Here is a 13,582-nt window from a genome sequence, read left to right on the forward strand (position 1 = left end):
TCTAAATACAATTTTAAATTATAAATCAAAATTCATTCGAGCCAAGCCAAGATTATTAGTAGGTGGTATGTGATTAATCTTTTGAATCTTTCGAGAAACTAGTGAACCATTGAATAGAGAAGACCAAAGAAGTCCACTCTCGATTCTTTTGACAAAATTGGAAATAAGGATTTTAAATAAATTAAATTTTATTTTAAAAAATTAAATATGAAATAAAAACTATATATTTTTATTTTACATAAATAAAATATTAAAAACTAAAATTATAAATAATAAATAAATAAATAAATAGCATGATTGTGTAAACGTACCTTTTGTTGAGAGGCAAGAAAAGAGTGGGAATTGAGATGCAACAAACCCTCTAAAATACATTTAAATACCTCTGGTTAAACTTTTAAAAAATATATTTAAATACCTTATTATAGTCTTGAATACAAAAAGTAATATTTAAAAAATATCCTATATAAGTAAAGAATATTTAAATGATATTTTTTAACCGTATTTAAAAAATACTCATAAAATTTTAAAAATAATATTAAAAAAGTTTGGAAATAATTGAGGTGTTTTTATATATCTAATAAATTTTCAATTCCGAAATCGAAAAATGTCGTCAAAAAAATAATCTAAAATATATCAAATGAATGACAGTAATAATAATAAAATCAAATGAAATCATCTAGGGCTCGATCCATTTTAAAGGATTAATTATTTGTATTTTTTAATTTATAAAAAGGCCACATATGGTATCAGTTTTATTTTTTATTTATAATTTCTTAAAATATGATTGTATCTCATGTTTATTTGACTTTTTAATAAAATTAAAAATAAAATAGATTAAAGTAAGACTTGTTCTTTCATTTTTGGTTTGTAGTTCGAAAATGGTTTTGAAAATTAATAACAAAATTTAATTTCTAACCATTCTATTTTCGTATTAAATGAGATATAAATTTCCATCCTTTAAATAAAAATGTATGTATTTAATATAATAATCAGTCATGAATATTATTTAGTTTGTTAGATATACTTGACTAAAAAGATAAATTATATATAATTTCATGGTATAATGGTTTTAAATATTCATTTTTTAATAAAATAGTAAATATTTTTAAATTTAATTATTTAAATAAATAAGAGCATAATGCATAATTTTTAATATATTTATTGGGTTTTAATTAATTTATATTTAAAATAAAAGAAATTAATTTTGATCATAAATTAATGAAGAGTTTTCTTATAAAAGGGCATACGAATTTTTACCAATTTTTATTCACAATTATTTTATTATTATTTTTTTTTAATAAATTTATAAAAATATCTCAAAGTCGACAGCAACTTCGGCCCCCTCCAAAAGACAGGAAGAAGCTCTTCTGGTAATTGCAAGTTGGCACGAGGGCAAAATTGTCATTTCGTATTGGTTGAACAGCGAAGTTATAAAGGGGGAGAGAGCGAAATTCTTCAGCGGAGCGACCGACTGATCTGAAAATTTTCCACTTCCCGCGTTATCATTTTCCCGTCTTTATTCAAATCTTTCTCAAACTGAGCCTCTCTGCTGCGAAAGATTCTGAACTTTCTGGTCATCCGTCAATTTCTTGTTCGGAAATTCGATCCATCTTGTTTGCTCCATCATTCGGTTCGACTCACTTTCTTCTATTTCCGCTTTATATCTCTGAAACTAGAGCAATTCAATTCGTATGCCTATTTTTCTGTTCATTACGTTTATCTTGCTCAATTTCGTTTATGTTTAGTAGCTTTTAATGGTGATTTGGTTCTATTGATTTCAATACTTGGTTTGCGTAATGAGAAATGTTAGTAGTTTGAGTTTGAATGATGTGAGTTGCAGTTTTATGTCCTGCGATGCAATAACGCAAATTGTGCCTTATTAACATTATATCTTAGTATCTTGGTCATGACATACAGGTCTGGCTTGGGTCGATATTAAATTTCAAACAGTGAAGTACTAATTACGGATTTTGAGTGCGTGATTCACATTCGATTTTATGTATAGAGTTCTCCTTAAGGACGCTTGGAAATTCTCTGATCCTTGTAGTAGGGCGTTGCCGAGTAAGTATGGATCTCTATTGTTTATATTATGGTAGCGATGGAACTACTTAATTTTGTCAGATTAAGACCATGATGAGGATTTGTAAACTCCTTTAGTAATTAGGTTTTAGGGTGGTGTTATTTCGGACCTTGCAAAAAAAAAAAAAAAAAAAAAAAAAAAAAAAAAAAAAAAAAAAAAAACTCGAACTGCAGCCATGCTAGAACAATTTGGTAATTTCCTCCGTAACGATAGCATGGAAAACACTGTTTATATTATGGTGAAGGTGCTCGCTGTTAGCTGTTTCAGTTTCTGCCATCTTAATTCTACTTTTTGGATAAATAGCTCAAGTGATTCTCCTCACACCTTATTGAGTGCTGGAAAGTTGAAAAATTATGAAAGCAGCCAGACAGCCAGGTAGAAGGGCAAAAAAGTTGGAGAAAAGGGGTCGGGGTTCTGTTGACACCACTGGAGTTCAGAAGTCTAGAAAGATAACTTCTCAGGAGAAAAAAGCTCTCGACACTGCACTCATTGAAGGTTTGACAACAAATTTATTTTGTTTTATGTTTTGTGTTCTATTCAAACTAATTTCCCCAAATTTCATGCCTCTTTTTTGGGGAAATTATTCTGTTTTAAACTGATGTTCTAGTGTCTTCACACGAATTAATACGTGTCCCGTTCAAGTGCGAAAAAAGAACCGATTTCTTTGTTTACAGTTATCTTCTGTATTTATTTTACGAGAATGATGTTTACAAACTACAATCTTCAACTCTTTTGATCTAGTGCAGATGACTTGAAGAATATACAGAGTTTGGTTGATCGAACCAATGCAACAGAAATGACAAAGAGTTCAGTTCTTCTTGATCTTTATCCCGCACAGAAGCCCCATCCTCGCACAAAGATCAAGCTTCAACTTTTTCCAATAAATGTAAAGACCCGCATGGCATTGGAAAAGGTACAGTCATTAGCACAAAACATTGAGGATTAAGCATAGACAAATATGTTATCTATATTTCAGTTCATATTTGAGATGTGATAAAACCATGCCTTCAATTCTTGTAGGATAGATATCATCCATATTTGGAACTGACTTTAAGGGCACGAAAGAAAATTTCTTCGGTATTAAAACATCTTATTAGCAAGTGGGGATGTTCTAATGTAGCACGAGGGGAGCTCACACTTTTTCCATACGGCAAGTCATCTAGTCTTCCCAGTGGTCTAAAATGGACTCTGAAAGACTGTGATATAACTGCTGGAGATGTCTATGCAGCTGTGGGAGGTTCCTCAATTTTTCGCTTAAGGTGCACAGTTTTATCATTTGCCTTGCTAATGATATATTCAGTCATTTAAGTTCAATGCGTTACTTGAAATTATTCTTCTTTTTAAGGTATGGGTGGGTCTGCACACCCATTCGTTTCAAACTTCATTCATCCTCGAATGGCTTGGAGAAGGGTTGCAGGAAAATCGTGCAAATCATGCATGGGAAAGGCAGCCAATCTGAGGAATTGATGGACAGGATCAAATCAAGTAATGTGAATGATGCGAATAACACTGCTGCACCAGAGAGGATTGTGGATTGTCCAACTAATGCAATGGTATTATATTAATATATTCAACTTCCAAAGTTTTATTAAAATTTTAAATGAACACTATTACAAGAGGGAACATATTAGTATAAAATTTACATGATCCTTGTTTCTAGTTCACATTGCTATGAGGTCTATGCAACGAATCATTACCGTTTGCTTATTGAAAAAAGTAGGATGCATCAATGATGTGAAAACAAGAAGGTACACAACATAGATACACAACAATTGACGTTAGCAACTAATAATTAATATTATTTAATCGTCCATTGTAGCTTACTGTTTTTTGTTATGATCTGAAATTTGATAAAACTGTTTGAATAGGATAATGGACCACCATTAGACTCTGGTTATCAGCTGTCAGAAAAGTGTGGAATATTGCAGTTAGATAGTATCTCAAACATAAGCATGGGAGGCCTCCTTTCTGAAGCTTCCTTATTGGGAAAATGCAGTTTCTGGGATTCAAAGATAACAGGGGGCAATACGGGCGTACAGCCAGCTGAAGTAATAACTGATTCCCTTGATGCATGCATTGCTGCGGCCCAGATGAGATTTTCTGAAGTTTCAAAGCAGCCACGTAGTGATCAACATTCGTCTATTTTGGATGCTGAGCAGACTTGTGATGCTTTTGCTATGAAAAGGCTCTCTTCGTCGAGCAAAGCTACTCTCTCTATAGATTCTAATGCTGGGGGCACCTTCCGAGATGCCGATTCCAAGTTATTCAAATTTCCCAAAACACCTCAGGTTTGTCTCTCTTTTTTTTTTTTTTTTTTTTGCACAACTTTGTATGCTTAGAGATGCGATGGTTCATGGCATCATATGGAGTCCATAGCTCCCTGTTTGAGTAGTCAGACAGTTCGAATTTGACTGATCCTGTTTATGTTTGCTTACTACAAACTACGGATTACAAATTTTTGGGACTGGTAAAAAAATCTAAACTTAAATATGATTCAAAATATCCATAATACTATCATTTATGAACATGGGATGGAAAATTTGATTGATGAAGTCCAGAATTAATTCAAGGGAAAAGAGATTAGTGACTTAATGTACAAATGCCCCATTTGATTCAGTGCCAAGAATTACATGAAATCAAGCAAACTCTATGGCAGTGTGTAATCGTTTTGTTTTCTTTTTCTTGCGAAGGTGTTGTGTGAAATTGTTAGTCACTAATCTCAAAATTTTATTTCAGTTCATACTTGATATTAGGCATGATATATTTAATATCTTATATGCATTCTAAACAATCATGTGTGGGTACAAATTTAAGATCCTTATCTCCAATATCATGTCAAATTTCCTGTAAATCTAGATTACAATATTTTTAACTCTTTATATGTGTTCTAAACAGTAATCTAGACACCTTTTTTTTTTAACCTACTGTCGTTTATCATCGCCATCTTATTACAGGCCTATAGTCGATCTGAGTTTTCACAAGATCCTGCTGGTAAAGAATCCAAGACTGATATGATGTCCTGTGCGCGGATTTATCATGATGAAAGCAGCCTTGGGCTGTCAGGAATCAATTGGGTACGCCTCATTGCGATTTGCGCACTTTTTTTCCTCCCTTTTCCTTTTCTTGCATATAGCTTTCAATAATTCCTTTTGATGTTCTATACAGAGCAATTCACTAGGACCGTTTGATCTTGGCTTGCCTGTTTCCCGGAAGGCCTCCTCCAGCGGTGATGGTCTTAGCATGAGTGGCTTTGTGAGATAGCAATAATAAGAACATAGAAGCAAATCCATACTTCAAAGACATTTCATAGTAAAGAACTTGGCCAAAATTGCATTATGCTCATTTGCAAATATTTTGGCATGTTACTTGCAACTGTATAGATTTCTTCAGCTTTTAGTCTTATAATCCATGTATTATGATTACCGAAGCTGTTGCATCCATCAGAACATGAACTTTAGACGTTAAGTCACATGCATATAAGTGTTATATTGTCTGTTTAGATATATGTTTTAATAAGTTATGTTTAAATTGATTAACTGATCTAATTTAGTTAGAATTATTTAATTGATTTGATTTTTTAAAATATATCCTAAGCTCTCTATGTATGGAATTTGAAGGGTCAGTAAGAAATCAGCTCAATTAAATTTTATATAAACAATTAAAATTATATCCCATATTTATGGAAATTTTATACATTTCAATATATCTTTAAAACTATAACATTTTGAAAATTGGTGTCTATTTTAGTTTTAAAAATTTCAACTTATTTCTCTTTTTACTTTTAAACTTTCAAAAAATATATTTTAATTCCAGGAAAAAAAAAATGTCGTGATCATTGCAATTTTAAAATTAATGAAAAAAGAGCTTTAAATATTTGTATTAATATACAATTATATGCCCATAGTACATTTAGAATCAATAACATATAGAATAATTATGATTCCAATAACGAAATTATTAATATTTATTTATTTAATTTTGTTATAAATCAATTTGATTTCTTAACTTTTATGGAGAATCAATTCAGTTCTTATGCATATGATTTTTATATGTCACAAAATATAAATTATTAAATAATAAAAAATCGATATTTATTTTTGGCCAAAGTGATTTATTACTTTTATTTTCTTCGTTTGGAAATTAAAGTCAAATTTAAAATTAAATGATAAAATTATTTATTATTATCATTATTATTATTTGAAGAAGTTGCAAGCAATGGAATGTTTCTAACTGTTGCTTACGTTTCACCCGCCATATTTGTACGATTCATTCTGCTCTCTCTCTTTCTCTCTCCACCAACACTGCTTCGGATCGGACATCTGAAAACCTCCAATTCAATCCAGACAAAAACCATACAATCATCTTCTCTTTCAGCAAAATTCCAAAACCTGCCGGCGTCCGGACGATGGTATCATCACAATCCGTTTTCCAGATTCATGAACTGGAATATCCCTATTATACATTCTTCAATATCCCCATTATTTCATCATTATGCTGCCTAGCTTTCACCGAAACTTTGATTCGCATCAGACGGTGGTGGATTTTGTTATTGACAACGGATGGGGTGCGTTCAGTCAAGATCCTTCGAGTACTCGCCAAATAGTGGCGTTCGGAAGTTCAATCCGGAACGCACTTACGTCGCCGGAGGAAGTCGGAGGAATACCGTCGATACGAGTCGGTCCGGAAAGGTTGCGAGAAGCTCGGCAGTTGTGAATGATGGTGGAGTTAGGAAAGTCGTTTATCTCGAAACGAAGGAGAAGATCGGTGATGTTGGGAATGCTTCGAAGAGGATCGGTGTATCTGAAAATGTTGGAGGAGAAGAGCTTGTGGATGGTTGGCCGAAGTGGCTGGTTGAAAATGTTCCTAGAGAAGCTTTGGCTGGTTTGGTACCGAAGGGTGCCGATTCATATGATAAATTGGCTAAGGTTAGTGTTATTTTCATTTTGATTCTCTTTCGCTCATGCTTCATCGTTTTGAATATGATTAAATGTTGCAAACTGTGCTTAATCTTTTGACATATTGCCATTTGAGATTGTTTATTGTTACATTGAATTCCTTGTTTTAAGGATAGAAAGGACTTCACGACTATTGAGAAAGTGTGAAGAATGAAACTCTGCAACAGGAAAAAAATTGTGTACTCTTTATTCGTCAATCATTTAAATTCGTTTAAATTTCATGTCTGGGTTTATAGGTAGGTGGAGGGACATACAGCAATGTGTATAAAGCTCGAGACAGGGACACTGGAAAGATTGTTGCCTTGAAAAAAGTTCGATTCGATACGTCGGATTCTGATAGTATCAAATTTATGGCAAGAGAAATCATGGCGTTGCAGAAGCTGAACCATCCCAATGTCATCAAGCTTGAAGGGATAGTCACATCAAGAATGCCTTACAGCCTTTATCTAGTATTTGATTTTATGATGTCTGACTTGACTGGAATAATCTCTCGTTTCAGTAGGAAGCTCAGCGAAGCTCAGGTATAGATTAGCCAGTTTTAGAACAATGGGTCAATAACTACTAATTTATCGTGGTAATCGATCGACCTGAGGTAGAAAATGTTTTAGCATTGAACAAGACAAGAAGTGACTTTCTACTTTTAATAGGAAGATTAAGCATTATTCTACAATTATGCATTTAACATGAATGCAACTTTGCTGGTTTTGCACAACATGAATTTTTTTTTCTGGGTAAGGTTCTTATTCTTTCTGGTATGGTATGTATGAATGTGCTTGAAATTGCTTGCCATTTTCCAGGTCAAGGCCTATATGCAGCAACTACTATCTGGTCTTCAGCATTGTCATGAAAGGGGAGTTTTACACCGAGATATTAAGCCTTCCAACTTGTTGATCGATAAAAGTGGGATGCTAAAAATTGCAGATTTTGGGCTAGCCAATTTTTTCATTCCGAAAAGAAGACGTCCTTTCACAAACCGAGTTGTTACTCTCTGGTATAGAGCTCCTGAGTTGCTGTTAGGCTCTACAGATTATGGAGTTGGTATTGATCTGTGGAGTGCAGGTTGCCTTCTAGCTGAGATGTTTCTTGGAAAGCCAATTTTGCCAGGGAGAACAGAGGTAGAGACTTTCTAAACACAACCTGTGGAACTTAGATATTTAGGTACTGAACACTTTTAAGAGAGTTTTACTTTTTCTTGTTATTCTCACTTATGTTTCATTTATAGCCACTAGTTCCTTCTCAAGAATGATCTAGTCGCAAACTTGAATCCCCATACCCTTTTGGACTTCTTGGATTACTTCTCATCTCAGTTTATCTTTTGTGTGTTTTTCCACTTTCTGTTGCAATGCTTCCATTCCATCTTCAGAATCGTCAGAGTGAAATATGACGAAATCATAATGGTTCATAGATCTATACTATACTACAATGCTCCATCCTGTTAGACTATTTTAGATTGGTTTCTTTCTCTGAGGATTTTCATCAATGATATTTACAGGAAACGAATTCATATAATTTCATCTCTTTTCAGGTTGAACAACTTCATAAAATCTGGAAGCTTTGTGGTTCACCCCCCAAGGATTATTGGGACAAAATGAAGCTACCTGCAAGCTTCTGCCCACCACAAAATTATCAACCTGGTTTCCCAGAGGCTTTTTCAGGTTTTTCTACACCTTCCTTTCGTCTCATAACTACACTTCTCTCATTAGACCCAGCACGTCGTGGCACTACTTCGTCTGCTCTTCAAAGCGAGGTAAGTATAAATTTCAAATCTTTTATAATTTTTTTGTGGTAAAGATTTATTTAGTTAATTTAATGGAAACAAATTAAGAACTATATATTTTTGCTTCAAACTTGTTCCTTTTATGTTTCATTGATATCTAGGTGGACTTTACTTCTGACGATATTTTAAAATCTTATATCTTAGTAACGTAGAGGGGAGAAAATAAGGAAACTTTTACCAATAACATTTATCATTAAAAAATGGTAAGCATACAGCAAGAAAGCAATCAAGTGAGGTCACTATTGTCTTGAACTGAACTCTTTTCATGGGCCGATCAGCCATGAAATCTCAGTAACTTTCAACCTTGGTTTGACATATTGTCTCTTGGATTGATAAAAGGCCTATAATAAAAATGTTAATACCCTAGGCTGCCTTAACTCAAATATTGTACAGCTATATATCACCTTGAAAATCATAATAAGACATTAGGCAGAAGGTTTGTCAACCCTTCCATTTCTTTCCTGTTCTACATGATAAAGTGCTTTAATATGTTATTCTCATAGCTATCTTTTGCTTTCAGTTCTTTAGCTCATATCCACCGGCATGTGAACTCTCAGATCTACCTGTGATTTTCCACATGGAGGATGAGCCAGCTAAAACCAGTAGTAGGAAGAAGTATGCTTCTCGGTTCTGAATGTGATAATACTCCCTTTATTATGTGAATGAGCGAACCTGTTCTTTCTTATCATCCATTTCAATTTTTGTTTGGTCAGCTTATACTTGCAGGAACAACAAAATATCAACCAATTCTTAAATCTCTGTTCATTTAAATTTTGTCACAGTGCCCAAAAGTTCCTTAAGAAGCATATTGGCATTTTTTTTTTCCCATGACCCTACTTACTTCGAGGGTGAAACGGAAAATGCTCGATGCGTTAAGAAGCAAATATTATTCTCTTGAATTATAGCATTTAACCTTTCTGTACTCACTTGAAACATTGGTAGCATAATCAGGGCAGTAGAAACTCTCTACTAATGTGCAAGAACTTTTATGTCTCCATCTTTTAGGCAAAGGAGCTCAAGAAAGATGCGCTCATCTCATTCTCAAGCACATCTTGGATCTCAGCAAGTAGCTAATGCAACAAAAGCTAGGGATTCCGAATCTTTGAAAGAGGTAGTGTTCTCCATTTTATTTTACTTTCCAGTAAGATCAATTGCTATGTGGATTTTTTCTTCAAACCTCTGCTTGAATAGCCATTCATTTTCGTTATGTCAGATTCTACTATGATATAAATTTGGGGACTGCCGTATAAAATTTTCTATGCATTAATGAGATCTGGATGAGTGGAAGTAGATTTGAAACATTCAATTTTACCTAGTAAATAGATGATATAAGATATAAACTTGCCAGTAGACCACCGTTTGTTTTCATAAAAAAATTCCTGTAGATCAATACGCCCAAGCCATTACATGCACACTTGTGAAGGTATATTTGTTAGTTTATGGTGAATTATAATCATGAAGGGGTGTTTCCTTCCTTCTTTGTTTGATTTAATTTGCTTCAACCCAGTTGTTCTTTCCAAATAAACACCCATCTTAAATGATTATTTGACTTCTAAAAATTTTCTAATGCATTGCTCACCTGACCATCCGGTAGGGGCTATCTTCTCGTTCTTGGCTAAGCTCACCCCAAACAAAATGGATCATTTGAAGACATTTTCTTTTGTTGAACCTGTACTTCTACTTATACCTAAGTTGGAACTTAAAGAGGAAAAAACCGACACTTTTGAAATTTCAGGAGAGTAGTACACAGCCGAGCACTTATGGCCGAGGAACGGGGAGCAGCTCAAGCAGTGTTTCTTCAAGTATTAAATCATTTAAGCATGTAAAGAACATACAGATGTCCCTTTCTCCAATTCTTCAATCACATGGGAAAAGATCCCCCAGAACCGAAGGTCATCCTAATGCTGTTAAGAACATAAAAAACCCGAACCTCTTGCAGGCTTCTACCCTCTTGCAGGCCTCCATCACAGACATCATCAACCCCAAAGAGGGTAGTGCACTGACTTACTATCAAAGGTCTATTTCTACACTGGACCTTCGCAGCCTTTATCTTGATAAGCAATCAATGCACTATCAAACAGGTAGAGAATAGTAGTCTATTAAAAATGGTCTTTAAGTAAGCCAAATTTGTTATTTTATGCCTCATTTACCAAATAAAATGTTTTATTTCCCTTTCTAGGGAGTGAGAGAGAGTTGGGGTAGGGTGTTCTCAAAGTACCTTTCATGAATACTGTGATATAAAGAAATCCATGCTTGTTGCGGACTATTTTATTTGTCACTCATTACACAAAATCATAATAATCAGTTTTTTTTACCCCAAAAGACATGGGGTATATATTGTTCTGCTCTGTTCCCCTTCAGACACTGTTTGATTGATACGGTGTCTTCATTGACCCCAAAAGGACACTGTTTGATTAATATGGCGGAAGAACTTCAGTTCGGATTTATTTAAGAGGGAAAATGCAATTGTTCTTTGTTTTTTTTCAGTTTTTTTTTGGCTTTTGATGAAGTTTTTTAAATCCAAGGATAGAGGTGTAAAAAGACTTGCGTCTATATTGGATGCCAGTACTTGATAGTGTAGGAGAAGCCCGTAAACTTCTTGTGGATAATCCATTACATCCAAATCTAAACCTCTGTTATGGCTGCTGGAGATGTTATGGGACCTCTCTATTTTTCTGATCTCTAAAGCATGTCATCATTTAGAATTTGATGATATTTTATTTATTTTTTTAACTCATGAGCTCATTCCAAGCTTGCTACATCCATGCTAGGTCATATATGTAATACATTTATTTTACTACACTCATGCTAGATGCTCATTATGAACTGTTTATTGCATTTACGGTGGTCACGTATCTAGAATTTAATATCCTATGAGTTTTCTTGACAATCAAATGTAGTAGGATCCGACGTCTTACAAGAGAAACTTATTAGATTGTTTAGTTGTATAGTGAATTATGCTGGGAGATCAATGTGGAGATAGCCATAGAATAAGTTATTACATGTTGTTTAGAAGTGTGCATAAGCTTGTCATCTCGACCGATTTGAAACATACCCCTTCATTGAGTATGGGAAGATGAACAAATATACACAAACAAAATTAGTTTACAGAAAGGGAAAGTTTCAACTCAGTCATCATAAAAGCTGTGGGAAAACTTGTTCTTGATCCACTTGAAGCTTTTTCTCAAGGACTTCTTCAGCTTACCTTCCAGTGAATACATATTGTAAGTAGCTACTCTTTGCTTTCTCTTGAGCTCTGGATTGCCCTCATCTTCTTTATTCATTGTCCCATTGAAGCTGTATGATTTGGGTTTGTTCTCAAATCCAAACCTCACATCTCCGTAGGCTTTTGAGTAAGACCCACAAAATGATTTGCTTCTTTCCATCATTACAAACTTCGGATATGTTTCATAAGTATGTCTGCTCTCTTATATGTGCTACTAGAACAACCTTTATGTGGGTATAAATCATTTAAAAGGATAAATTAGGAACTATCCTTGTATTCTTTATCAGTAGATATTATTCGTTTTCTTTCATAATCAATAGTCTTACATTTTACCATTTGGATAGTGAAATGAGGTCCAATAAAGAACAGCTATTATTTTAATAGCAAGAAGTCATTGTTTTATGTCACATCATCTCGAATTGTGACAAAAGAGTAATTATTAATTATATAAGCATTGTGCTCTTACTTTCTTATGTGATTAATTTTTATCAATTTTTTACTATTACATTTGATCAAATATATTTTACATCATGTTTCTTTGGTTAAAATATCATTTTAGACTTTCTGAGTTTCATTATATATTCATTATATACTAGCTATTTCATTTTATATTTATTATATATTAGCAATGTTCAATTTTAGTTAATTTACTTTTAAGCTTTTAAATTGATCCCTACTATTAGATACTTTTGTTTTTTGTTTTTGTCTCTACCAGCTTTTCTCTACATACTTTAGAAATATGTTTATATTGTCTTTTACTGCATTAAAATTATTGTTATTATTTGACTAATTTTGATAAAATTTAACTTCAAATTGGCGGTAAATTCTAATTTTAAGCTTTATTGAATGTACGTGAAATGAAGTGTAAGATAGATACAAGGACCAAAATGATATTTTAACCTATGTGAATTTTAATTTCCTATATTCTAATGTTCAGAGATCTTCTAAGAAAGATGCAACAATTACCTAATCCAAAACAATATAAAAACATGATTAACTAATGATTGATCCGGTAGATCAATTAATCTAGATCTTCTTTAGTATTAAAAACTTCCAATCCCATTTCTACCTTTGTCCAAAAATAATTCATGAACTTTAAAAGAGATCAATTATACATTCAGGTAAGATTTCCTTGGGTGAAAGAGGCATTCAAAAAACTAAAGTGGTGCGAGCTGGTGGCAGCACCCATTAGTGGGTGTTTTGTGTGGTGGAATTAGGATGAGTGTGAATTGGATTAGAGGAATGGCCATGCCCAACCATAATTTAATTGGATTTGGGTCACAATCATCCAAATTTTGGCTCTCTGTTGGAAATTACACAAACCCTACAAGGTGAGCAATCCACTTGTTTGAATGCAAGGCTTATGATGGATTTCAAACCACATAAAATTGGAATATTAGGAAGCAGGGTGGGTATGAGAAAAAATAGTACCACCAAATTATTGTCATTACTGATATCATCCTTGAGTCTCTTCTTTTTTAGTATAATTCAATATTCTCCCTACTTTTAGGATATCAAAACTTCTACCTAACCATACCATTACT

General features: G+C 33.4%; 2 protein-coding genes across 9 annotated transcripts; both read left to right on the forward strand.

The window, feature by feature from the left end:
* The first annotated feature begins 1,462 nt into the window (after positions 1-1,462).
* Positions 1,463-5,503, forward strand: LOC111497229 (TSL-kinase interacting protein 1). 8 transcript variants are annotated; one of them, XM_023147958.1, is made up of 8 exons: positions 1,463-2,061; positions 2,325-2,575; positions 2,827-2,993; positions 3,101-3,339; positions 3,426-3,633; positions 3,949-4,368; positions 5,035-5,154; positions 5,246-5,503. In XM_023147958.1, exons 2-8 carry the CDS (start codon positions 2,434-2,436, stop codon positions 5,339-5,341), a joined length of 1,392 nt encoding a protein of 463 aa, XP_023003726.1. In that variant the 5' UTR covers positions 1,463-2,061; positions 2,325-2,433; the 3' UTR covers positions 5,342-5,503. The 8 variants fall into 8 exon arrangements, with proteins under 8 accessions (XP_023003726.1, XP_023003727.1, XP_023003728.1 ...); XM_023147959.1 differs by having other exon boundaries at positions 2,384-2,575; XM_023147960.1 differs by having other exon boundaries at positions 1,463-2,050; positions 2,384-2,575.
* Positions 5,504-6,309: 806 nt separating this feature from the next.
* Positions 6,310-11,144, forward strand: LOC111497254 (probable serine/threonine-protein kinase At1g54610). Its single transcript, XM_023148001.1, has 7 exons — positions 6,310-7,005; positions 7,272-7,556; positions 7,833-8,150; positions 8,561-8,782; positions 9,333-9,427; positions 9,818-9,923; positions 10,548-11,144. The coding sequence occupies exons 1-7, from the start codon at positions 6,640-6,642 to the stop codon at positions 10,902-10,904; spliced, it is 1,749 nt and encodes a 582-aa protein (XP_023003769.1). The 5' UTR covers positions 6,310-6,639; the 3' UTR covers positions 10,905-11,144.
* The last annotated feature ends 2,438 nt before the right edge of the window (positions 11,145-13,582 follow it).

The sequence above is a fragment of the Cucurbita maxima genome, unplaced genomic scaffold, assembly GCF_002738345.1.
Source record: "Cucurbita maxima cultivar Rimu unplaced genomic scaffold, Cmax_1.0 Cma_Scf00023, whole genome shotgun sequence".
NCBI lineage: Eukaryota > Viridiplantae > Streptophyta > Magnoliopsida > Cucurbitales > Cucurbitaceae > Cucurbita > Cucurbita maxima.